The sequence below is a fragment of the Electrona antarctica genome, assembly GCF_951216825.1.
Source record: "Electrona antarctica genome assembly, chromosome: 10".
In the NCBI taxonomy this organism is placed as follows: Eukaryota; Metazoa; Chordata; class Actinopteri; order Myctophiformes; family Myctophidae; genus Electrona; species Electrona antarctica.
Genome location: NC_136791.1, coordinates 50,719,206 through 50,743,131, shown reverse-complemented (window position 1 = coordinate 50,743,131; position 23,926 = coordinate 50,719,206). Strand labels below are relative to the sequence as shown.

General features: G+C 42.0%; 3 protein-coding genes across 5 annotated transcripts in view; all 3 read left to right on the top strand.

Annotated features, from left to right (window-relative positions):
• The window catches only part of actn2b (actinin, alpha 2b), a 46,634-nt gene extending 30,926 nt beyond the window's left edge, over positions 1-15,708 (top strand). For both annotated transcript variants that reach the window (XM_079512683.1, XM_079512682.1), the window contains exons 13-21: positions 7,299-7,407; positions 9,122-9,262; positions 9,391-9,573; positions 10,208-10,342; positions 11,267-11,446; positions 12,277-12,423; positions 13,303-13,368; positions 13,491-13,649; positions 14,395-15,708. In XM_079512683.1, the coding sequence (XP_079368809.1) occupies positions 7,299-7,407; positions 9,122-9,262; positions 9,391-9,573; positions 10,208-10,342; positions 11,267-11,446; positions 12,277-12,423; positions 13,303-13,368; positions 13,491-13,649; positions 14,395-14,547 (1,273 nt within the window). In that variant the 3' untranslated portion in view covers positions 14,548-15,708. The remainder of the gene's footprint in view (positions 1-7,298; positions 7,408-9,121; positions 9,263-9,390; positions 9,574-10,207; positions 10,343-11,266; positions 11,447-12,276; positions 12,424-13,302; positions 13,369-13,490; positions 13,650-14,394) is intronic.
• On the top strand, positions 4,561-6,059 carry LOC306931701 (uncharacterized protein). 2 transcript variants are annotated; one of them, XM_079513263.1, is made up of 4 exons: positions 4,561-4,655; positions 4,748-4,794; positions 4,880-5,873; positions 5,978-6,059. In XM_079513263.1, exons 1-3 carry the CDS (start codon positions 4,633-4,635, stop codon positions 5,869-5,871), a joined length of 1,062 nt encoding a protein of 353 aa, XP_079369389.1. In that variant the 5' UTR covers positions 4,561-4,632; the 3' UTR covers positions 5,872-5,873; positions 5,978-6,059. The 2 variants fall into 2 exon arrangements, with proteins under 2 accessions (XP_079369389.1, XP_079369390.1); XM_079513264.1 differs by having other exon boundaries at positions 4,880-5,881.
• Positions 15,709-17,156: 1,448 nt separating the features above from the next.
• LOC306930868 (ryanodine receptor 2-like) overlaps positions 17,157-23,926 on the top strand; it is a 170,084-nt gene continuing 163,314 nt past the window's right edge. The window contains 3 exon segments of the mRNA XM_079511964.1: positions 17,157-17,227; positions 20,346-20,465; positions 21,356-21,454. Coding sequence (XP_079368090.1) covers positions 17,177-17,227; positions 20,346-20,465; positions 21,356-21,454 — 270 coding nt within the window. The 5' untranslated portion in view covers positions 17,157-17,176.

Below are 23,926 nucleotides of genomic sequence, written 5' to 3'. Positions count from 1 at the left end.
GCTCAGCCTTAGGCTGAGCTCACACCTTTCATGCAATTCTGTGCTCGTTGGATGCTCGTTGGATGCTCGTTGGGTAGTGTCATGGCCGTCCCTCCCTAGATGCATCCATTTCCCACAAGGCTTTGCGGGAAGTGGGCGGTGCGCTAGAACGGAATGCGGAAAACAACAGACCCACGTTTATCTGCGTGTAGTTTTTGGTGACCAATACGGCGATATGTGGAGTTGTACACTGTCATAATAAAACGGATGGCTTTTTACATACAGAATGGGGCACTGGCTTGCTAAATGAATCAAACTTTCTTCGAAAGACGTCATCCTCTTCTGAACAAGCCAACACACAGAATCAGTGCCTTTAAATCTGGTAGCCTACTGATTGTTGAAATGACTGGAGACAGCCGTGCGTCATTTCATCATCATCATCATGTCCACACCCAAACGCAGAAACGCATTGAACACAGGATAAAATCACTGCAGTAGCAGGTTTCAATTGTAGGCTATATTATACTTGCTTTTATATTTACACTTATGAGGTGCCAATCATATTTTTTAATGAAGGAATAAGTACCGCATTTTAAAAGCCACCTAAATTGTGAGTGGAAGTGGAACATGTTTCTTTCATTGTCTGTCAGCATGTCACACTATGTGCAAAATCCCGACTCTCGACTTTTCTCAATTTAAAAATGATAGACACTTTACCATTGCTCTGGCGACTTGGCAAGTCCTGCACATAAATTAATAGCAGAGTCAGACCTATAGAAGTAACAAGTTGTGAGCTTGTAGAGTGGCTATATTTTCGAGCTGTATAATAAATGTCACGTTATAATGTGTAGGCTGGCTAATACAAGTTCACGCGCGCACATTGTCAGCATGTAGGCACAGTGACATGCATTCAATGGTGCGCCCTTAATTACCTAAACATGAGAGAGATGTGCCATATACGCACGATGCGATTCCATTCACACCTCTCTCTCTCTCTCTGCACCCTCTCTCTCTCTCTCTCTCTCCTCGCATGACCATGACCATGAAATGGAGAGCAAAATACAGCACGATATAGTTTCACATGCGGCTATGCACACACCACGCATAGACTTGTTGTTGTAGGCTACTGCGCAATGGCATTTGGCCTGGGTGCTTATTGGTAGGTTAATATCCACAGTTTATCCGTAGCGGTCCGCAATGAACCTATTGTTCAAGCTTCGCACTCCAATACAAATTCAACTATTTGAATAAAGGTTGTACACATCAGTGAAATTAACCTCTGGGAAAATCCCTAATTGAGAGAGTGTATAGGCCTGCACCACAGATCATATAGGCTGCATGGCTAACAGGACTTGGGCACTACCCATCTCTCTATATCATTTGATAAAGGCATATTAAAAACATGACTTGTACACCCAATGAAAATATAAACTTCACAGAATATATACCACTTCGAATTATAACAATCGGTTGAAGATTATCTGAATATCACACAAGTAAAATCTCAACTTTTTTGCGCAACGGGCCATTGCGCTGAGGACTGGCAGTGTTTTACATATACTTTAGGACCTCTGCTTGGAACGCGCTGCATGTGGACGCAACACTTGGAGCTTGTAGATACACGGAATGACGATAAACATTTCACAGAATATATACCACTTTGAATTAAAACAATCGGTTGTGCTTAGCACTCGGCACCAATGCAAATGAAATAGTCCGCACTGGACTAGTAGGCTGATATATTTATTATTGGATGCAGCAGAGCAGAGCCTTTGCTCACTGCAGTTGATGCAACATAATACGTTTTAAAGTTGTTAACAGTGATATATAAACATGAACACTTGGATAGATATCTGTGTAGTTTCCATGCAGGCACAAGCTGCATTTCTCACCTAATTATAGTAAAAATGATATGCGCTAATAAGCGGTGACATCATCATTTCTCAAAAGCTCTGTCACTCTCCAGTCGGACTTTTCTGCGGGGCTCAGGAGACTACAACTAAACTCCGCCCATTGGGATACAAAACAGCCCTTCTCTCCTATTGGTTGGTGGTTAACCCCACCCTCTGTGTTGGGTGGACGTTGGGTGGATGTTGCGCCTACAAGCTGTTGTATGCATAGATATATGGTTGGCTGTGTGTTGACTGCCCCCCCTCCCCCTCATACAACACAATGTTGGGTCAAAGCACGTGACTCCCATTGGTAATACATTGGGCGGCCATGACACTACCCAACGAGCATCCAACGAGCATCCAACGAGCACAGAATTGCATGAAAGGTGTGAGCTCAGCCTTAGGCTGAGCTCACACCTTTCATGCAATTCTGGTGCTCGTTGGATGCTTGTTGTGTTGTGTCATGGCCGCCCAATGTATTTCCAATGGAGGTCACATGGTTTGACCCAACATTGTGTTGTGTGAGGGGGAGGGGCGCACGACTGCGCCCCTCCCCCTCACACAACACAATGTTGGGTCAAACCATGTGACCTCCATTGGAAATGCATTGGGCCGCTGGGCGGCCATGACACAACACCCAACGAGCACAGAGAATTGCATGAAAGGTGTGAGCTCAGCCTTAACCTTCTGTACAGTCTTGGCTTAGACCTTACACAGTGGTGGAAAGTAACTAAGTACATTTACTTAAGTACAATTTTGAGGTATTTGTACTTTACTTGAGTATTTCCAATACTTTTAGTTCTACTCTACAGTCTCCACTACATCTCAGAGGCAAATATTGTACTTTTGCTCCACTACATTTATTTGAAAACTTTAGTTACTAGTTACTTTGATTATTATTACATTGTGAGCTTGTAGATCTGCTATTTTCAAAATATTTGTATACAAAACTTGAAATGGGAAATTCTGCATAGTGAGTACTTTCTACTTTTGGTATAGGTACTTTAAGTACATTTTGTTGCTGTTGCCAAATTGCCAATACTTTTGTACTTTTATTCAAGTATATTTTGAATTCTGGACATTCTATATTGCAGTATTGATACGTTTACTTAAGTAACAAAAGTGAGTACCTTCTCCGCCATTGACCTTGCTTATAGTCAGGGAATATTATCAGTATAATGTCAAATCTGGGAATACATTTCTTACCAAGAATGTTCTTCACCAATGTGTTTGAAAAGGTGTCTACTAACATATCCCACATTGGTTTCTATTCAACCATCCTAGGGGAAGTTGGGGTGCCATACAACCATTATAAGGCAAAATGTTTTACATTTCATTATGCTTTAAGTAGCATGTGACGTGTCAAACTAGGGTGTTTTCATGATTTGGTATCCATTCCAAGCATTCGTTTTGCACTAAAAACACTCATCGAGCTAAAAATGGTTGAGGTCAAGACATTTGGGCAAGTGGCTATGGGAAACCTAGGGGGTCTGGCCAAACTAGGGGGTTTTCATGATTCTGAACCCATTCCAAGCATTTTTTACACAAAAAACACTCCTTGGGCTAAATTCGGCCATAGCCACTTGCTCAAATGTGCCCTAATCCTAATGTGCCAAAATGAGCTGACCTAATCACATTTGTGATGACGGCTATGGCCTTTTAAAGCCCAAGGAGTGTTTTTTGTGCAAAACTAATGCTTGGAATGGATTCAGAATCATGAAAACCCGCTAATTTGACAACTAGTTGGGCCATAGACCCCCTAGTTTGGCCATAACCACTTGCCCAAATATGCCCAAATGTGCTGACATTTGTGATGACAGATTTTTTTAGCCCAAGGATTGTTTTTCGTGAATAACTAATGCTTGGAATGGATTCAGAATCATGAAAACACCCTAGTTTGACACGCCACATGCTACTTAAAGCATAATGAAATCTAGAACATTTTGCTTTATAATGGTTGTATGGTACGCCAACTTTCAGAAGCTGTCAAAGATTCCCCTAGGGTGGTTGAAGAAACCAATGTGGGATATGTTAGTAGACACCTTTACAAACACATTGGTAAAGAAAATTCTTGGTAAGAAATGTATTCCCAGATTTTATTAATATCCCCTGACTATTACACAAATAAAAGGCTGACACTGGACTGGAAGATGCGACCGCTGTTTTTAATGCCTTAATAAGTACAGATCTATATAGGGTCTGATTTCCTGACTTATTTTGAAAAGCCAACCGGATCCCAAATCAGCAGCCAGGGAATTTAGTGAATTAAAAAAAAAGTGTGTGTGTGTGTGTGTGTGTGTGTGTGTGTGTGTGTGTGTGTGTGTGTGTGTATACACACATTTTATATATATATATATATATATATATATGTGTGTGTGTGTGTGTGTGTGTGTGTGTGTGTGTGTGTGTGTGTGTATACACACATTTTATATATATATATATATATATATATATATATATATATATATATATATAGGCGAAATTATCGTACATTTGGGCATTTTTTTAATTATTGATTGTACATCGTACAAATTATCGTACTAATACGATAATTATCGTACATCTGGCAACACTGTCAGTGAGTGAAGTAAAACTAATGAGCACAGAAAAGGTACTTTGCCTTTTCCATATTCAGTGTTACCAATAACTACTAGGTGCCTGTAGTTAGTGTAATCAGTCTGTGATTGGACACAGGCTACTTGTGTTTCTTTATAACTGACTCAATGGCCCAGAAGAGACACTACTCCAGCTCACTGGCACAATGGCTGTGTGTCTTCTGTTGAGGTAGGATTGGTTTTCCTGTGCTCAATGTTTATTCTTTTTAACTTTGATATTGCTGTTACTCTTTCTGACTTAGTTTTCCTTTGTTACTGTAGGTGGAACTTTTTGCTGCTGAGCTGGAATGTCTGTTGCTTGCCTCTAGGTTTGTACTTTTGAACTGACAAAATTATCAGATTGGACCCATACACTGCTCTTTACAACTTAAAATGTAACTTTATTTCCCCCAGGTTTATGGGGGGATGCCTATGAAGATTGGCTTCATTTATCGTCTACAAGATTTGTAGACTATAATAAGCCATGGCAGCCACATGATGATTCAGGGATTGAATACTCTCCACCATACTTGGACCCACTGTATTACTCTGAGCCAACAGAACTTGGTGTTGAGTTGCCACATGATGTTGAACCTGCACCATACTCGGACTCATACTTGTTTTACTCTGAGCCAATAGAGCCTCCTTACTTGGAGCCTACTTTACCACCAAGTCTACCAGAGCCCCTGGTTTATCCAGAGCTACCAGCTTACCCAGAGCCAGGTGCACTGACTCAACTTGAAGTGAACTTGGAGCATGGCAGTAGTGAAACTGAAGAGCAGAGCTCTGAGCTGCCTCCTTGGCTTTATTCAGAAGAGGGACAATATGTGTCTCCAGTAGGACCAGTGCCACCCAACCCTCTATATCCAGGGAATTATGCTCACAACTTGATTGGCCAGATACCAGGCACCATCAGCCACTTCTCAACAGAGTATGAGGAGGGCAGAGACCATTGGCAAGATGATCGCTATGAGCGGTACGATGTTCCCCCTTACCCGCCAAAGGCCTCCAGAGGACCTGCCCACCCTCCAAAGATCCCCACCAGACCTGCCCACCCGCCAAAGATCCCCACCAGACCTGCCCACCCTCCAAAGATCCCCACCAGACCTGCCCACCCTCCAAAGATCCCCACCAGACCTGCCCACCCTCCAAAGATCCCCACCAGACCTGCCCACCCTCCCAAGGTCTCCAGTTATTCTGAATCCAGCCAGAAGCTCCTTGATGATCCTGTCAACTTCATTCCAGATTGGGTTGATGGTGCTAAAAAGTTGGCCCCTGGAAGGCCTCTCCCTTCAAGCGTCCCCAGTTACTCTGAAGTTGGCCAGCTGCTTGGCAAGCCTGCAGGCTTCATTCAAGCATTCAAGTCAGAGAGGCCATCTTGGCTCAAGAAGGTGAAGTCTTATTAAAGGTGACCTGGTAATTATATCTATCATTGATTACTATATTGTGAATATTTTATTGTGACTACATGCATTACCAGTAAGTTACAGTAACCTCTCTCTTTCTCACCAGGGTAATGATGCTGCCACTTGTGATTCTGCTGCCTACCCATTTTGGAAACTAAGATGTAATAAATAAAACTTTACTGCCTTAATCTCTGACTTTGTTTGGTTTTTTTTACAACTCTATACTTAACTCTTGTCCTGAGTTGACTTGTTTTATTTCAGCTTGTATGGTGCATTGGCAGGCTAGATAAGTTACAGATTCTGGCTACAAGGTTGGAGGTGAATAGAGTAATGTGGGTATCTGTAGGTGTGTGCATATATTCTGCTTTTAACTGAAATGGCTATTCACAAAATGGAACAAAGGACTGGAAGATAATTTTGGCTTAAATATTGAACAAGTGCCTTAGCTCTTTGCCACATATAGGCTATGCCAAGTGAATTGAACTTGATCAACTTGTGTATGTTGACCACTGTGATTGGATTTGCATTATACTTCAAGAGAACATGACAAGCACAAACTATTCCTATTTGACTAAATCAAATCGGGGTCTTACAACCTATTCTTTTGACGCTTGTGAACTGTCAAATTTTTGCTTGTGCCGTAAATGTTTTACCATTTCACAATTTCCACTTGTTTTTGTTTTTTTTGTTATGAACAATTGCTATGGGGAATTGGTATTGCAATTACACTGCAACATCCATCAGTCATAATTGTACACTTTACAATTACTCTTACTTTGAAAACAATATGGGGGACTGAAGGGCTCTCCACTCACTTAAATGTATCATACTTTGGACACATGCAGTCTTTCAAGTTTACTTTGAAGCGTTTACTTGGTAAGACCAAGTATTGAGTCATATCAGCTGCTTGTTTGCTGTAAAAAAAAAAAAAAAAGTGAGTTGCGATCCCCCATCTTGTTTTTCATGATTCTGATGACTTGGAGTACTAAAGACCTACCTTAACACAACTTTTCAGCTACACTGAAGGCATAAAACCTTGAGGGCTAGGCTTTATGCCTTGTTTTTTCTTTGTTTCAGTTTATTTTATAATGGTGTGATTTAATTATGCAAATGCATATTGTAGCACTTTAAGATTTTCACAAATGTAAAGTGAATTATGACATGCCCTGCTACTGTAATTCCCAAGAATGTTGATCTTTCAAATAAAAACACGATATGTTGAATAAAGTTTGGCAAAGATAAAAACACTTGGCTCATTGAAGTACCTATTTGTAAACTCCAACCTCACTGATTTGTTTTTGTTGAAAATATGTCACATTTTGGCTAAAAACTACTGTTGCTGTTTTTACATGTCCACTGTTCTATTACATATGAGATCCTTAACTGTAAGGTCCCTACCCTATAATACTTATGGTTTGTCCTTCTAGTGAGCTGGACTATCACGATGTGGCTGCTGTGAACCAGCGCTGCCAGAGCATCTGTGACTTGTGGGACCAGCTGGGAACCCTGACCCAAAAGAGGAGAGAGGCCCTGGAGGTGAGGTTAACACGGATAGAGGTTGTTTGGAAAAGTGTGTGGTTGTTCACAACAATATGGGTAACACTGAAAATCTGTGGAACGCAAATCTCTACCAGAAGACACCCTCCTACTACTTCCCTCCATCACTGTCAATGTGTGCATCAGTGTTGTTTTCGTCGACTAATACTATGACGAAAAATGGTCGTCGACTACCTTTTTTCACTGACAAAAACTACATAAAAACTAAATGAAAACTAAGCCATGCTGACTAAAACTATGACTATTTGTTGACAAAATGGACAGTATATTTAGTCACTAAATATACTGTCGATTTTGTCAACAAATAAAAACTGTCAGGAAGGGACTAGTGGACAAGAGATCCAGCATAAGTCATTTTACACTTGGTTGCATGCTGAAAATAGCCGATCTACAAGCTCACACACTTGTGAGCTAGTAGATCGGCTATTTTCAGCAAGTGTAAAATCAGTCATTAGTCATTACGACTAATGACTGTAGATTTAGTCGACTAAAATCTTATGATATTTAGTCGACTAAAACTATACTAACACTAAAGCATTCCAGGTGATTCCAAGGGCAGCGGTGGCCGAACGGTTTGCGGAGCGGTCTTGATACCGGAAGGTCGCCAGTTCGAATCCCCGGACCGGCACGTTAAAATTACCACCGCTGAAGTGCCCTTGAGCAAGGCATTGTGTGTGGGTGTGGCTGTAAACAAGCATCTCGAGCTTAGTCCACTTGCCTGGGTAAACAAAGAACTTTGCTAACTTTGCTTTGTGACTAAAATGTGACAAACTAAATAAACTATTCAAGAGACTATGACTAAAATAGAAATGTGCTGCCAAAAACAACACTGGCGTGCATGTGATGATGTTGTAGATTTATGCACATCGGGGGAAAGGCTGCTAATCGTTAAAGCCTTGTGTCAATTGTGTCTACAGGGCCAGACACACAGAAAACAGGAACAATATGTCCCTGCCTCTGGCCTGATGGAGACAATAACTTGAACTTGGTAATGAACCGTAGTCATATAGTGACAAACTGATTTTTTTTTCTCCACATACACAGAGGTGGGAAATTCCACCATGATCTGGATATTTGAGTGTTTTATCATTACAGCCAGTGGGAAGTTAACTGGAAATATTCTTTTCCAGTAACTAAGGCGTTCCCATGTTGTTCTAGCAAGTCCCCACAAGAGCGCAGTAAAATGCCATAGTAGCCTCAAGTGATGTGGGAAAATCTCATAAGATAGCAAAGAAATTGTGAACAAAAATAAGCGCCCTGACCCAGATAAGCATGTAAAATGGGTGGTTGTGAGGGGATAAAGGGCACATAGATTTACAGAAGTCTGACCAGCTTGTGTTTGGCAAAAAGCCCACTAGCAACTTCCCTTGAGCTCCTCCTGATCTGTGTGTGTCGTTCCGGACCTGCAAATGCGTGAGGGCCTAGGATTAGCCAGACTGACAGGGACACAGGGGTGTGCTTTCAGTCTCCACTCCCCACCACCCCACGCTGAGTGTAACGGCATCTCTAATATAGCCTGGGCCTCCGTGGCTATACAATTCGGTGGTCAATAAGAGATTAGTGATTTCAACGACGAGGGGATGTTAGTCTTGGGGACATCTGTGTGACTTCTCTGTGCTGTAGGTCCATGGCTAGAGAGCTAGTAGAGCATGACATTGAACTGGGTTTAGTGTTTTGTTTCTGATCCCTGCAGCGGACAGAGAAGCTACTGGAGACCATCGATCAGCTGTTCTTAGAATTTGCAAAGAGGTCAGCACCTTTCAACAACTGGATGGAGGGAGCCATGGAGGACCTGCAAGATATGTTTATCGTGCACACCATTGAGGAAGTACAGGTAGGCTCATTGACTATTATACAGCGTATCATATATGAAATCCAGAGTGTAAAACAATTTATAAATGCTCTCAAAAGAAGCTTTTCCTCATTCCAGTTTTACCCTTTGACTTCTTTTGTTCCTTCCAGAGTTTAATCGCAGCTCATGAGCAGTTCAAAGCCACACTTCCTCAGGCAGATGGAGAGAGGCAGGCAATATTGGGCATCCACGGTGAGGTTCAGAAAATATCTCTGAGCTACGGCATCAAGGCCAACATCACCAACCCTTACAGCACTCTCACCACCGAAGATCTCCTCAACAAGTGGGATAAGGTAGCAATGGTTTTGAAACTCACATGCACACTGGTCATTTTGGCAGTTCTTGGCCATGCAGCCTCAAAGTTTCAACAACGTGGTGTTCTAGTATATTCATCTCTAAAACTTCATTTGGATTAGTAAAGCACCCATGTAAGCACAGTAAGCGTTGAAGTGCATGATTAAAATAGAACCACTTTACTGGTGAAAGTATACTGTAGATACATGAGTCTATGGCAGGGTTCCCCAATTCATTTTCCTCAAGGGCCATAAGTGGCCGAGTCCGCATGCGTGAAAAATTGGGTTTTTTATTTTTTCATTAATTAATTAAAAATTGTTCTCAACCAGTGGTCCGGGGACCACCAGTGGTCCTTGAGGGGGTGCCCAGTTTGACATGCATAGGCTACTGACCCCCATTTAATGCCATTTATATCTGGGACACCCCCCCAAAACAAAACAAAACAAAAACCTTTTTTTCTCAAAACAAAAAACATCTTCCAGGGGCCACAAGGGGGCTCTCCACGGGCTTCAAATGGCCCGCGGGCCGCCTATTGGGGAACCCTGGTCTATGGGCTGGTCTTTCAGCATGCCATGGCAATTGGAGCATATTAAATGGCCAACTCAGAATTTACAGTATTTATGCAATTTGTAGGTGAAGAAGCTGGTTCCGCAGAGAGATGGTGCTCTCCAGGAAGAGATGGCATGTCAGCATTCCCACGAGAGACTGAGACGGCAGTTTGCTGCCCAGGCCAACCTCATGGGACCCTGGATAACAACCAGGATGGAGGTGAGTTCTCTCCATCTCATGCCTGATTTATAATTGTTATGTTGTTATATCTTGCGCACTGAAAATAGCAGGTCTACAAGCTCAGCTATTTTCAGTACATGACATCAGTGCATGTATCACCCTTTATTCCAAAAACTGTAATACACATAGCCAGGCATAGCAAATATATTTTTTTTTACCAGAGTTATGCAGAATGCCAAATACAAACAATATATCATCGCTGTCTGGACTCTCTGGAGGAAACCACCTAACTCCTTATAGAGGTTTTTGATAAAAACATGTATATAAATCAATGCTATAGACGCCTTAACAGACGACGTCACACTATAAGCAACAGCATGCGCGTGCATACCGGCAGCACAAGAACCCTGCCTCTCATAAGATGCAATGGAAAAGTTCTAACTGCACTCACGTGTAAAAAAATGCACCATCAAACTTTCAGATGCTGTTTTTCTCCCAGTGTGGAGGAAGAATGATTAGGATTTTTATTGTGATCTCTCGCCCCTTGAAATATATAATCCTTGGTTTCTGTTGTGTTTGAACAATAATAGCAATTCAAATCAGTTGACCTCAAAACCACACCTGCACTGTCGCTGTCATAAGAACGGGAGGTGCGCTCATGATCACATCACGGCAGCAGAGCCTCACCTGTAACCCATCAAGTATAATTTATGCTTCGTCCCGCGATGGTGTCGCGCACGCAGACCTGTAAGCTCACAACAGTCGCATCCACGATGCGATGTGAGCTTGTATATCAGCTGTTCTCTGTGCACAATACTGTTGCGGAATTGATTACATGAAACAGTCACCCGTGCGCCCAGTCTAATGTTTGTAAAAAGATAATTGGTCTATTGAACACCCTTTACGTCTGTGTGTTTTTTATATATCATGACAATGACTATTTTATGTGTGCTCTCCTGACAGGAGATAGGTCGCTTTTCTCTGGAGCTGGGCGGGACTCTGGAGGACCAGATGACACAGCTGAAGCAGTGTGAGCACGTCATCGTCACCTATAAGCCCAACGTTGACAAGTTGGAGGGAGACCACCAGCTCATCCAGGAGTCGCTAGTGTTTGATAACAAACACACCAACTACACCATGGAGGTATGGGAGGATGGATATGATAGACCCTCTGGCTTATACACTCACACAAGCAGTCGCTCGCGCACGCACGCACGCACGCACGCATGCACGTACGCATGCACGTACGCGCGCACGCACGCACGCACGCACGCACGCACGCACGCACGCACGCACGCACACTTTAACCCATGTTGTACAGATTCACAAACTGTGTCTGTATCACATGTGACACATGTGTTTAGACTAGGGACAAACAAAAAGCCATTATTTTTCTCACAAAATAATATCAGGAGAATGTACAATACCATACACAGTGACAGTGTTCATTTTGTGTCAGACAGTGAAGTGTGATCACATAATGTATGAACTGAAGTTTCGATTCATTGTGGATCTTGGTTAAGTGGCCTGAAGACTGAAACGTTGTCATATTTGATCGACAATTAATACCGTAACTTGAACACAAGTTTGTAATCTTGTCTGGGATCGCCGCAGGGGTATCCACCCATTATTCCGACCTCACACACCCACCACTGTGGAGACTACAGTATGTAGTGCCTCCGGCTTGGCCCTGCACTCCAATTAAATAAGCTGTGTTGTGTGTTCACAGTTGGGAAGTCTGCAGGGGATTGTGTTTTTGTCGCTGCACTAACAACTCCTACAGGTTGGTTGGGGGCTGCTCAGCAGGGTCTTAGTCCGCTTCTGTTATTCTCCCAGTCAAACTAACCACTGTTAGGTGAAAAGAAGCTGCTGGTGACTGGTTAGCAGCAACAGGGACAGTGTTGTACTACATGACAGAGGATTAAAATAATAAATGCTTTTCTGAGTTATCCTGCCTGTCACCACATCAACAGCACATTCGTGTGGGCTGGGAGCTGCTCCTCACCACCATCGCCCGCACCATCAACGAGATCGAGACCCAGATCCTGATCCGTGACGCCAAGGGCATCAGCCAGCAGCAGATGAACGAGTTCAGATCTTCCTTCAACCACTTTGACCGGGTACAGTAACAGTGCTCCACTCAAGTAGACTGACCCTGCCTTGAGCTCCTTTTTCAGCTACACTGTATTAACCAATTTTGACCTGAGAGACAGTTTTCTGAAAAAGCTATGTTTCTATGTCAGTCGTTCTTCGATTTTTCTAAAATAGCAGATCTACAAGCTCGTAGCGCGCCACTCGGTGGCGCGCTATGAGCTTGTAGATCTGCTATTTTTCAATAGCTAAAGCATAACATAATGCTAACACCAAAAGGGGTTCCCGCCCAAAATGGGTTAATAGCATTATAGCCTTGTGGGTAGCAACACAGGTCTAGAGAATGGAAGGTCCCAAGTTTGTCCCCCAAGGTCTGACCTTCTGAGGCTACTGTGTACCTTGCCAATAACACCTTGTGGATTGGGACAGACAAAATAATAACAAAATGTCAGTAGTTATTATTGTACTGTGCAGTGGAATGCTATAGCTTTAACTTTGAGTGTCTTTGGTCTTCTCACTTTCCTATAGCTTTTATTAGGGATGCGGATCACGTTATTTTGCTCCCGCTTCGATTCCGATCATTTGATTTTGTGTATCTGCCGATACCGATTTTTCCCGATCCGATTTTTTTATAGGACAATATCCAGTCTAATCATGATATGGATATAATATTGATACAAGTGCTGTCTGTCTGTCTGTCTGTCTGTCTGTCTGTCTGTCTGTCTGTCTGTCTGTCTGTCTGTCTGTCTGTCTGTCTGTCTGTCTGTCTGTCTGTCTGTCTGTCTGTCTGTCTGTCTGTAATAACGGTGCTCTTTCCTGTTTTTTGATTGCACTGCTTTCCTGCTCTTCTTCCCTCATGTCCTATATGGTGGCTCGGCCTCTGTGATGTGTTACGCCGCCAACAATAGAAGAAGAATGGTGCAATGGAAACCGACGACTTCAGAGCCTGTCTCATCTCCATGGGTTATGACTTGGTAGAGTACTTGATTCTTCTTACCCTTTCTCTCTTTTTGTGTTATTTGTAATGACTGATGATCATATACAAATCCTTATGACCAAACTTGGTCACTGAAAAACATTTTTTTATTTTTCTAAGGGAGAGGTGGAGTTTGCACGTACAATGCTACTGGTCGACTCCAGTGCCACTGGCCTGGTCTCCTTCCAGTCATTCATTGATTTCATGACCAGAGAGACGACTGAAACAGACACCGCAGATCAAGTAGTGGCATCCTTCAGGATCCTGGCAGCTGACAAGGTGTGTTAGTTTGTCTGTGGACATTTGACTTAAAGTACCATACCAATTGTAGGGTATGTTTAGTCCACTGACTTTTGTGTGCATTTTCTAAAGCACAATGTACATTAAAGGTGGCCTTACACTAGCCGATAATCTGGCATTTTTGACGCTCAGGGGGTGCCCGACCGCTCAAAGCGCGATCGGGATCGGCCCGATCAACATCAAGAATGTTTGATATTTGCTCTGCCCCGCTCCGATTATCCTGTAGTGTGTGGTGCTATCAGATTTCAGATTGAAAAAAATCGGCTAGTGTAAGGCCACCTTTACAGTAGTTTGATTTTCAAGGAATACTTGACTTGAAACTTGCATGAGATCAATTATTTGATCGCAGCCATTCCACTATTCCATAAACTTTAACAGCAGAACTTAACATTGAGATAATGTTTCAAAAGACTGGAAACACTTTCAGCATTGCTTCTGAAAGTGGCAGGAACATAGGCATATAGGGCAGATTACTTTGATCAGACAGCAGATAACAATTAAGTTGTATGTACTTAATTCATTAAATTAATTTTAAAAATAACTTTTTGATCAGCCTTTGTAGTATTGAGATGGTTTATTAAAAACCTGTTCATAGTAGTGCAGTCAATGCAGTTTACTTCCATTTTGGGATTTGTCACTACTGCCCTCACAGTGCTACATTTTGACCGCTAGAAAAGCTGATCTTTTCAAAACATGTTTTCTGTCATGTCCCTTATCACCACAGCCCTACATCCTGGTGGAGGAGTTGAGGAGAGAGCTTCCCCCAGACCAGGCTGAGTACTGCATCATGAGGATGCCTCCTTGCGCTGGAGCACCACCGGGGGCGCTAGATTACACTGCCTTCTCTACTGCCCTCTATGGAGAAAGCGACCTCTAACACCCACTTCCAGACTATGCCTCACATGTTGACCCTCCAACCTACCTGTCCCTCTATTTTGAAATTAAATCAAGACATTTTATGAAGAGGGGAGTGTCACATATATGTTTCATAAAATATGCTTTTGGCCATATCCATTATAGATTCCTGTTCATTTGTCTCTCTAGAGACATATCTGCACTTATGTGCATTGTGGTGTCTTGGTCAACACCTCCTATTCTCCATGAATGACCTGGTCCCAAAAATACACACCTCAACATTAATGAGAAGTACGCCATACTTTACTGTTCACAATTTGAAGTGCAACATTATTTTACATTACATGTAATATTTTCTAGTGCGGCGCAGTATTGCGTTCTGTAGGCGCCTATTTCAAGAAACGATACATAATTTTGACATCCTCATACAGCAGAAGAATAAGACTTTGAATAATTTTTTTCAGTGCCTTTGTTTGGTAATACAGTATTTTAAAGTTCAGCCAAGAGAGATTTCATGACATGTACCCAATATTATAAATATCCATTGATATATCCATGATTAGTATAATGCTAGTCAGGCTACACAGAAAAGTCCTCAGTGTTAGTTCAACTTGAGTGTGAAAATGGACCGTTACGTGTCCATATTTAGGATACTGTGTTTGATAATTCAGTTGAACAGTATTACACCCAAGACATTTACATATTGTATAATGTTACACTCATGCAACATTATTGAAAATAATGTTCCAAGCGTTCCAATGTCTCACAAATTTAGGCAAATTGGTAACAAAGATGTTTTCTCATGCAATGCCAGTTTATGAACCATTAAGAAATCTATAATTTTAACTGTTTCTTGTTGTGCTTGAAATGTACTGTAATTCTGCAAACTGTTAATAAATATTTCAATCAATCAATCAATCAATCAATCAGGACGGTTAGGTGACAGTCAATGGTTTGAATGTAACAAATAAAGCATAGTCAACTGTTTATAATGAACCATTTGCCTTAGATGATACAGATTGTTAATATTTTCCCTAAATACCACAGTGTGCCACAGATGAAAAATAGGCCTATGTTATGTTGTGCTTTGGTGGACATCACATTGATCAGACAGAAATATCACCCTACCATCAAGGTTTATATCCTACCATAAATTAAATGTTTGAAACAACTTGCTGATCTTGATGATTTCAGTAAACTTTGTACTTGAAGGTAACCAAATCACCCAATAAACTCATGATTAGTTGAAATGTATTTGAAATGTCTTTTTTATCTGATTTTGAGAGAGAATGGAGCAACCCGGTTTAGAAAAACAAGCCCAAAAGAAGTGAGTCAAGTGACTATATGCCGGGCCACACATCAATGTTCTACTCATGTATCACACATGAGCACAACCTTTAAAAAATAAAAAAGGAAATTGAATCTTGAAAAAAGTGACACATGTTTAATAAATAATTTAGAATCTGGTAACCTTGTGTCACCAGGTTTACCACCTCGGAGGGGAAAGCCTGGTCTGTGTTACTATATCTCTGTGTGATCGGGTCTAGGGGTGGTTTAGACGGGAACAGCCCATAGATCCGAAGTCCCGTTAGTCCGAACATGCATTAAGGTTGGCGAACATGCACTGCTCCCGTGATTGCGGTTATGTTTAGGTTAGGGTTAGAGATAGGGATAGTAATTTCGGAAAACAAATCGCTACGAGTTGGAATAAAAGATGGATATACCAAAAAAAGATATTCCATGAAGTACTTGAAGAAATGTGTCAGATTCATACACCGCATCAAGGCTTTTATTGGGTAGACTCTAAAATGATGATGCCCTTGATCGCAGGGAATTATTTGGGGTATTTCATATACTGGTTTGAGGGTTACGGCCTGCATGACTACAAACCATGACTACTTAACATGACGTAAGATAGCATCCACTCCCGACAGGATCTTGAACCCGAAAAGGAATGCTTCCCAAGTTCCCAGGCTATAAATCTGGTATTGGGGCCCCTCCACAAAATATTTTTCAGAGCGTCTTGCTGGCACAAAATATTTTTCAGGTGGGGGTCCATGGACAAATATAGGCCTAGGCCTACTACATATTTGGGGCGTCCTTGACATGAAAATGTTTAAGAACCACTGGTTTAAACAACATTCAGAAACAAGCCCAAATAAACAAACAACTATATACTTTTGTTTTGCCTATACAAGCAACCTTAAAGAAAAGGAAGCCCAAAGTCGCTTATAATAAGCAGACATGGCAACACTGGTGCATGCACGTGCCTGTACATAATTTCACGAAACTTCATGGTAGGAAAGATCAGTTTGCTGCCCCAAATAAATTATATTATGGGGTAATTGGGAATTTGGGGTTAAAGCCAAGATAAAGCTCAAACTTCATATCTAAAGAACACAGTAGGCCTAAGAGAATAATGTCTTACTTTTGTTAAATAACAGGTGAGACAAGTATTCACAGATAAAGTCTTAATTAGCTGTTAAATAAATGCACCTGCTAATCATGTGATTATGGTTAGTCTCCGCCCACAGCAACGTGCAGCTGCACTAGGAGCTAGCCCGCCAGCACATGATTGATAGTCCAGTTAACTTGTGGTCATGTTCTCTTCCTCGCGGCCACTTGTTTGAAGTTCCACTTCGTTGGTTGAAATGACTGATGCAGGAGGAGATGGGGAGGATGAGATTCAGTTTCTACGCATGGTGAGTGGGTTGACAAATTTAAATTTAAATGGGTTACAATTATTAGACTTTGAATACTTGAATACAATTCTTGTCTATTTGTCGTAGAAATTCTCAGAAGCAGAAAGTGCATGTCGTCACTTCACTTGGCTGTCTGACACATCACCATCTTCACTAATATATGCTTTCGTAAAATAATGAATGAATAGGCGTAATAATAGTTATTTTGGGCTTCCCTTCTCTTGAAATTATTTGTGTTTAGTAGCTAGCTAACAGTTAAAGGCTGGTACTTAAGCTCTTGTCTTGAATATGCTTTTATTTTTAGCTCTTATCATCTATGCACGAGATCATATAGAGGCTCCCATCACTGGACACTGTTGTGAGCCCTCCACTCACAGCTCGCTATCATTGACCTCCTGATAAGAGCATGTCAGGGAAAGTGGTGCTGGGACACACACACACACACACACACACACACACACACACACACACACACACACACACACACAGGTTGGCATTACTGTACTGTAAGGCAGTGGTTCCCAAAGTGGGGTCCGGGACCCCCAGGGGTACTTGAGGGAGTACCAGGGGGTACCCAGCTAAATGATAGTTTGGAACCAAATGGACCCTTATGGGTCTGTACTCTGAAAAAAAAAAGTAACTCTGAGGTGCCGGTGTACATATGGAACCATCTGTACACTCTCAGAGTTAAATTAACATTGATTTTACAATAGAAATTGGGGTCTCATGATAGAAATGCCATTAAATGGGGTTCCGTAGCCTAAAAGCATGTAAAACTGGGGGTACTTGAAATGAAACTGGTTGAGAATCACTGCTAGAGCCGTCAAAATCTTCTCTTATGGGGGTCCCTGGCATATCTTTTCAAATGGGGGTCCGCGGGCTGATTGGTGTCAATTTGGGGGTCCTTGACATGAAAAGGTTTGGGAACCACTGCTGTAAGGAATGAGGACCCTGCATGATCAAGTAGGCCCAGGTTTTAATTGTCATAATAACCCTATAACCATGGGTAAGTCAGTTAACCCCGCAGTGCCACCATGTTGTAGACGTAGACCAGGGGTCTTCAACGTTTTTCAACCCAAGCCAAGGACGCCTGAGCTGAGAGGAATGGACTCCCACTATTATGTATTGTGTTTCAGATAGAAAATTGTCATAGATTTTATTTACTTTGTTTGATAGCACTATCACCAGTGTTGTGTTGGATACATGTTGATGTGTATTTTCATGATTTAACCACCGTCAATACTTAGTAAACTTGACCATTCACTCTCTTCTTGGTCTGCGCTTTTTCCCCTCTACACCAAACCTCTGCCGAAAATAGCCGATCTACAAGCTCACAAGTCACAAGTCACAAAATGTCGCAGCACGAGGTGTTGTGAGATTGTAGATTTGCTATTTTTAGCTAAAGTGCCCGACCGCTCAAAGCGCGATCGGGATCGGCCCGATCAACATCAAGAATGTTTGATATTTGCTCTGCCCCGCTCCGATTATCCTGTAGTGTGTGGTGCTATCAGATTTCAGATTGAAAAAAATCGGCTAGTGTAAGGCCACCTTTAGTTGAACTATGGGGCAGCGGTGGCTGAACGGTTTGCGGAGCGGTCTTGTTATCGGAAGGTCGCCAGTTCGAATCCCCGGACCGGCACGTTAAAATTACCACCGCTGAAGTGCCCTTGAGCAAGACATTGAACCCCTACCATGAAATGTTCTATGAGCAGGGTCTGGCTGTAAACAAGCATCTCGAGCTTAGTCCATTCACCCTGGGTAAACAAAGAACTTTGCTTTGCTTTGCTAACTGTGAAATGTGATGTCACGGATGTCAGTCTAAAATCCAACCAAACACTTTTAACAACCCATGTATTATCAGTCAAGTATTTCTCATCCCCAGCTCTCCAATGTGTGATTTGGTCTAGTGCACTGCACTCTCACCGTCCAAATATACCTAGAAATAAAGCCCCTGACAACCTGCTCCCTGCCTGGATACTCAAAACTGCACTGTCTCATGTGTGACTGACAGTTCTCAGAGTAATTCTGATTATGGAGAGTGGACTGGAAGGTGAATCTAGAGTCAGAGGCTACACCAATATTGATATATCCCCAATTTGGTGGTAGCATGCAGAAGCCGGATGCTGAGAGGCGTTAGATCTTTGTTGGACCATGAATATGTATGGATGTGTCTGTTCTCTCTTCACACTGCCTTCAGGTAGGTAGAGATTAATAGTTAATTTGGTCTGTTCTTGATAGAGCTTTTGTTTGGATGCATAAGAGATTAAGTGAGGGATGCTGTTTTTTGATTGAATATTGGTTTAATACTTTAATACTATCAACAGTTTGCACAAAAGGTAGGCTACAGTGGTACACATTTATACAAAAGGGTCTAAAAGAATAATACAGAAAGCCCTAAGAAGGGCTTATTTCCATTGTGGTCCTGTAATTCAATTCATTGAGACAAACACTAATACAATAATATGCAAAACATCATATACTAGTAGTAATTTAAAAAAAAAGTACTGTAAACAATTGGGGGATGGGGGGGTGATTTCTGGTGATAAGCTTAGACATTTTACAGGGACCAGTTACAAATTGCAGATACTGTACCTGTACAGTAGGGGCGGTTTTGAAGGAGGGTAAGGACTAAGGAGTCACACTTTTGTAGGACTGTTGGTAGAGCATTCCACACTTTGGTGGCATAGCAGTAGAACCAATTTAACCCCTTGTTTGAGCCGAACCTGGGTTGAACAAGATTATTGGAAATCCCTCTGGTGTTGTGCCTGTGTGCATCGTCTTTAACATTATTGAAGTAGTTTGATATGGGTGTCTCTGTAGTATTGCGTATTTGAATCTTGGAGTTTCCCCGGTAGGATGTAGCGCGTCGGGTGGAAGGAACACGTTATTCCAGTTCCTTTCCCCTCCATCAGGCTGACCAGGGGGAAGCAGCATAGAGACCAGGATTACTGCATGTTTTTTGTGAGGGTACCTACCCTAGGGGACATGGGGATAACATGGAAACTCCACACAGAAAGGCCTTTTTTTCCAGAGGAATTGGCGTTGAGACAGCTCTTATCCAAACTTGACTTTGTGTTGAACTTGAATGCTATGTTTTTTGTGTTTTCTCCTGGGTCAGGGGGATGAAGTGGTTTTGCAGAGTACCTTCACCTCCCAGCAGGAGCACCTGAAGCTGTGTCTTGCCGCGGAGGGCTTTGGTTGCAGGCTTTGCTGTCTCGAGCCCACCTCCAATTGCAAGGTAAAATAGGCTTAAATCAAAAGCAAATCCTCCTTAACCAACACTAAATGAATGTGAAATGCAGTCCTATTTCAATTTGCAGGAAAGTGCTATCCAGCCAGATAATGATTTTAAGTATGATACATTGAGCCATACGAGACATCATTTTTGAGATATCACCAACAACCAGGGTCACATTGTAATTAGCTAATTAATATCTCTAAGTACATATTACTTATGAAATATATTGTTCATCTACTGTAAGTGCTCTTTTGTTAGTAGAAGTGCAGTCACAGAAGAAAATCTCCTACTATATATTTTGTCCAACATACATTTATGGAATGCATAGTTGCGCATTAAATACATACATTTAAAGAATTTAGTTGTATATGGAAACGTTATTATGCATGGCATGGGTTATGGTTTGCTTAACACTTAAGATTTGGTTTTAATACATTTTGTGTGGTTGCCTACGGCAGGGGTTCTCAACCTTTTTGGCCGGGGACCCCCAGAAATGCTTTGGCAATGTCTCGGGACCCCCGCCTCGCCCCCTCCCGACCCCCAATATAAATGTACTGCTACAATAACCTTAATAATAGAGACAATACACCATAAATAAATACTGAAACCAGATATAATCATTAGGGAAGGTGTATGCATGTACTATGTGTACTATATGTAAACTCTTCATTTCTACTTTCCAGCCATTCAGTTGCAATTTTTTTATTTAATTTAATTTATAATCTTTTTTTAATAATTTGGGGACCCCTCAAAATAATTTGGCGACCCCCCCCCCCCCGAGGGGTCGCGACCCACGGGTTGAGAACCCCTGGCCTACGGTATTGGACAATAATGTACACAATGCTCGGAAATCTCTGACTTTGCTATATGTTATTCACTTCATTTTACAGAATGTTCCTCCAGACCTGTCGGTGTGTGCCTTCGTCCTGGCCCACTGTCTTTCTGTCCGAGCCCTTCAGGAGACACTGGCCAAGTACCAGGCTGCAGGAGTGAGATTCTGTTCCATACTCTTATTCTTGATCTAAATTATAATTGAGTGTGCTTTTGATCTAAATTATAATTGAGTGTGCTTTTGATCTAAATTATAATTGAGTGTGCTTTTGTGTATTTTAATAGGGGTTACATCTGTCAATGTCTTTGGTTGCATATCTTCACTGACAAGGGTTTAATCTAGAGTTCCATTCATGAATGTGTAATTGAAATTGACTATTCTAATGAGTCTCAATGCCTCCAAAATGTAGCAAAAACGTGCTCCAGTTTCTTGCATTTTCATCTGAGTGTCACAAATACAGCAGGGTGTTTCACTGACTACAGTATCAAATGCCCATCTGTCTGGAAATAGTGGCCAACTGGGTACCAGGAAGGAGGTTGGGAGGTGGTGGTTGTAAAGGGGTCCTCCACAATGACTAAAATAGGTCAATTTATTGAAATGTGCAACCAAATTGTGCAGATTTTTGAGCAGCTTAGACAAAGAACCTCTATTACTTCCATTTTGTTTCTTGTTCTCTTTTAGTAGACACTAAAAAAGTTAACCAGAAATAAGCACAAGTTTCTGTGTGGAGTTTGCATGTTCTCACACAAAAAACACGCAGTAATCCTGGTCTCTAAACTGCCTCCCCCTGGCCAGCCGGGTGGAGGGGAAAGGCACTGGTTGGAAATAACGTGTTCCTTCCACACGATACCACGTCCTACCAGGGAAACTCCCTCATGTCAGGTGAAAAGAAGCTCCTCATGCATAGAAGGAAGTATGGGGTCAGTTCGTTGCTCTCCCTAGGTTGGCAGAGGGAGTGTAGCGCCCAGGATTAAAAAATGGGTTACAAAATCATGGGATGAAAGAAAAAGAAAAAAAGAAATGAGCACAAAACAATTAGACTTGTCTTTGTGTGAACGTTATAAATATGTTATATTTGATAACTGACTGGCATGACACACAATAGCAATCGGCATGAGAAGCAGTTCACATTAAGCCAGGAATGAAAAGGCAATCGGATGATTTGAGGCATTTTGTTCCAAAAATGTGTTTCGCAAAAATCCACCTGTTGGTGGCACTATATAACTGGCCAATGTGAAAAGGGTGGGATATATTGCACACGTTCATGATTTGAGGCTTTTTGTTCAAAACGGGCCAATCCTGCAAACTTTGAAAGCCAATGTTAGCCAATTAGGATGGAATCTGAAATATCGGACAGATCCGTCTTGAACACATGACTATAGAGATAGTGTGTAACGATTTGCGGGATTTTTGGACAGAATCTGGAGGAGTTTTCAAAAGTCAGCCTCCTGGTGGCGCTATAACAGGCTGTTCTGGAAAATGTGGGGCAGAGGTTCATCGTTGGCATCCAGGGTGTGTGAAAAATTTGGCATCTACCGGGTTAACGGTGCTGTAGATTAGCTGTACACAGACGGGGCAGCGGTGGCCGAACGGTTTGCGGAGCGGTCTTGTTATCGGAAGGTCGCCAGTTCGAATCCCTGGACCGGCACGTTAAAATTACCACCGCTGAAGTGCCCTTGAGCAAGGCATTGAACCCCTACCATGAAATGTTCTATGAGCAGGGTCTGGCTGTAAACAAGCATCTCGAGCTTAGTCCATTCACCCTGGGTAAACAAAGAACTTTACTTTACTTACTTTACACACACACGGACAGAGTGCAAAACATACTCTCTCCCCATGCCTTCGGTCTGGTGGAGACAATAAGTAGCTGACTGACTAGAAATGTTTCAATCTTTTAAACTTTAAAACTATCCAGCCGGTGTTTGTGGAACACCCAGGGGAAGAATACAGGAAAATATTTTCAGGTGCACTGATAAACAAAAGAAACAGTTGCTGACAACTACTTATGTTGGAGACAAAATGTCAGCAGCAAAAGTTGTATTTTGAGGAAGCACACATAGGGAATTTGGCCCCCATCCGCACTGCTCTAGCTGATTTCAGTTTTCTCCTCTGCCTCAATGTGTACCAGTGATATAAGAAGTGTTGCTTGCACTTTGAGTCTCTTTTCACCAAAAATGGCAGCAATCTGGCTGAGATAGGCAGGGAGTGGTTAAAGTTGACAGTGTGCCACTACAAAGGGCCTCACATTCATCAAGGTTTCTGCTGGAGAAGGGAAGCATGTGCCACAACCTGGCTGTTACACCTTAGTGTCTTATCTTAGTGTTCCCTGTCTCTTCCTGGCAGTTTCAGTTATGAAGAAATCCACCATTGAAGATGACCTCCTCAGTCAGTGCTCCTGCAGATTATTAAAGACAAAAAACAGTGACAAAATGGCCAATGTGGTCCAAGGAACAATATACTATAACCCCCCTGACTCACCATCCACATCTTCAAACCAGTTCAGAGTCTGTGACCAGTCCAGGGCTGAGTGTGTATTCACTTTTGACTCGTTTGCAAATGCTGTACCAATAATTAAGTTAAATAAACTATGTCCAGCTTTGAGGGTGTGTGTAAACTCAAACATTGTCCT

Coding starts and splice junctions, on each gene's coding strand:
- LOC306931701 (XM_079513263.1), top strand. CDS start 4,633: ATGGCTGTGTGTCTTCTGTTGAG. Junction 4,656..4,747: donor GCTGTGTGTCTTCTGTTGAG/GTAGGATTGGTT, acceptor TTGTTACTGTAG/GTGGAACTTTTTGCTGCTGA. Junction 4,795..4,879: donor TGTCTGTTGCTTGCCTCTAG/GTTTGTACTTTT, acceptor TATTTCCCCCAG/GTTTATGGGGGGATGCCTAT.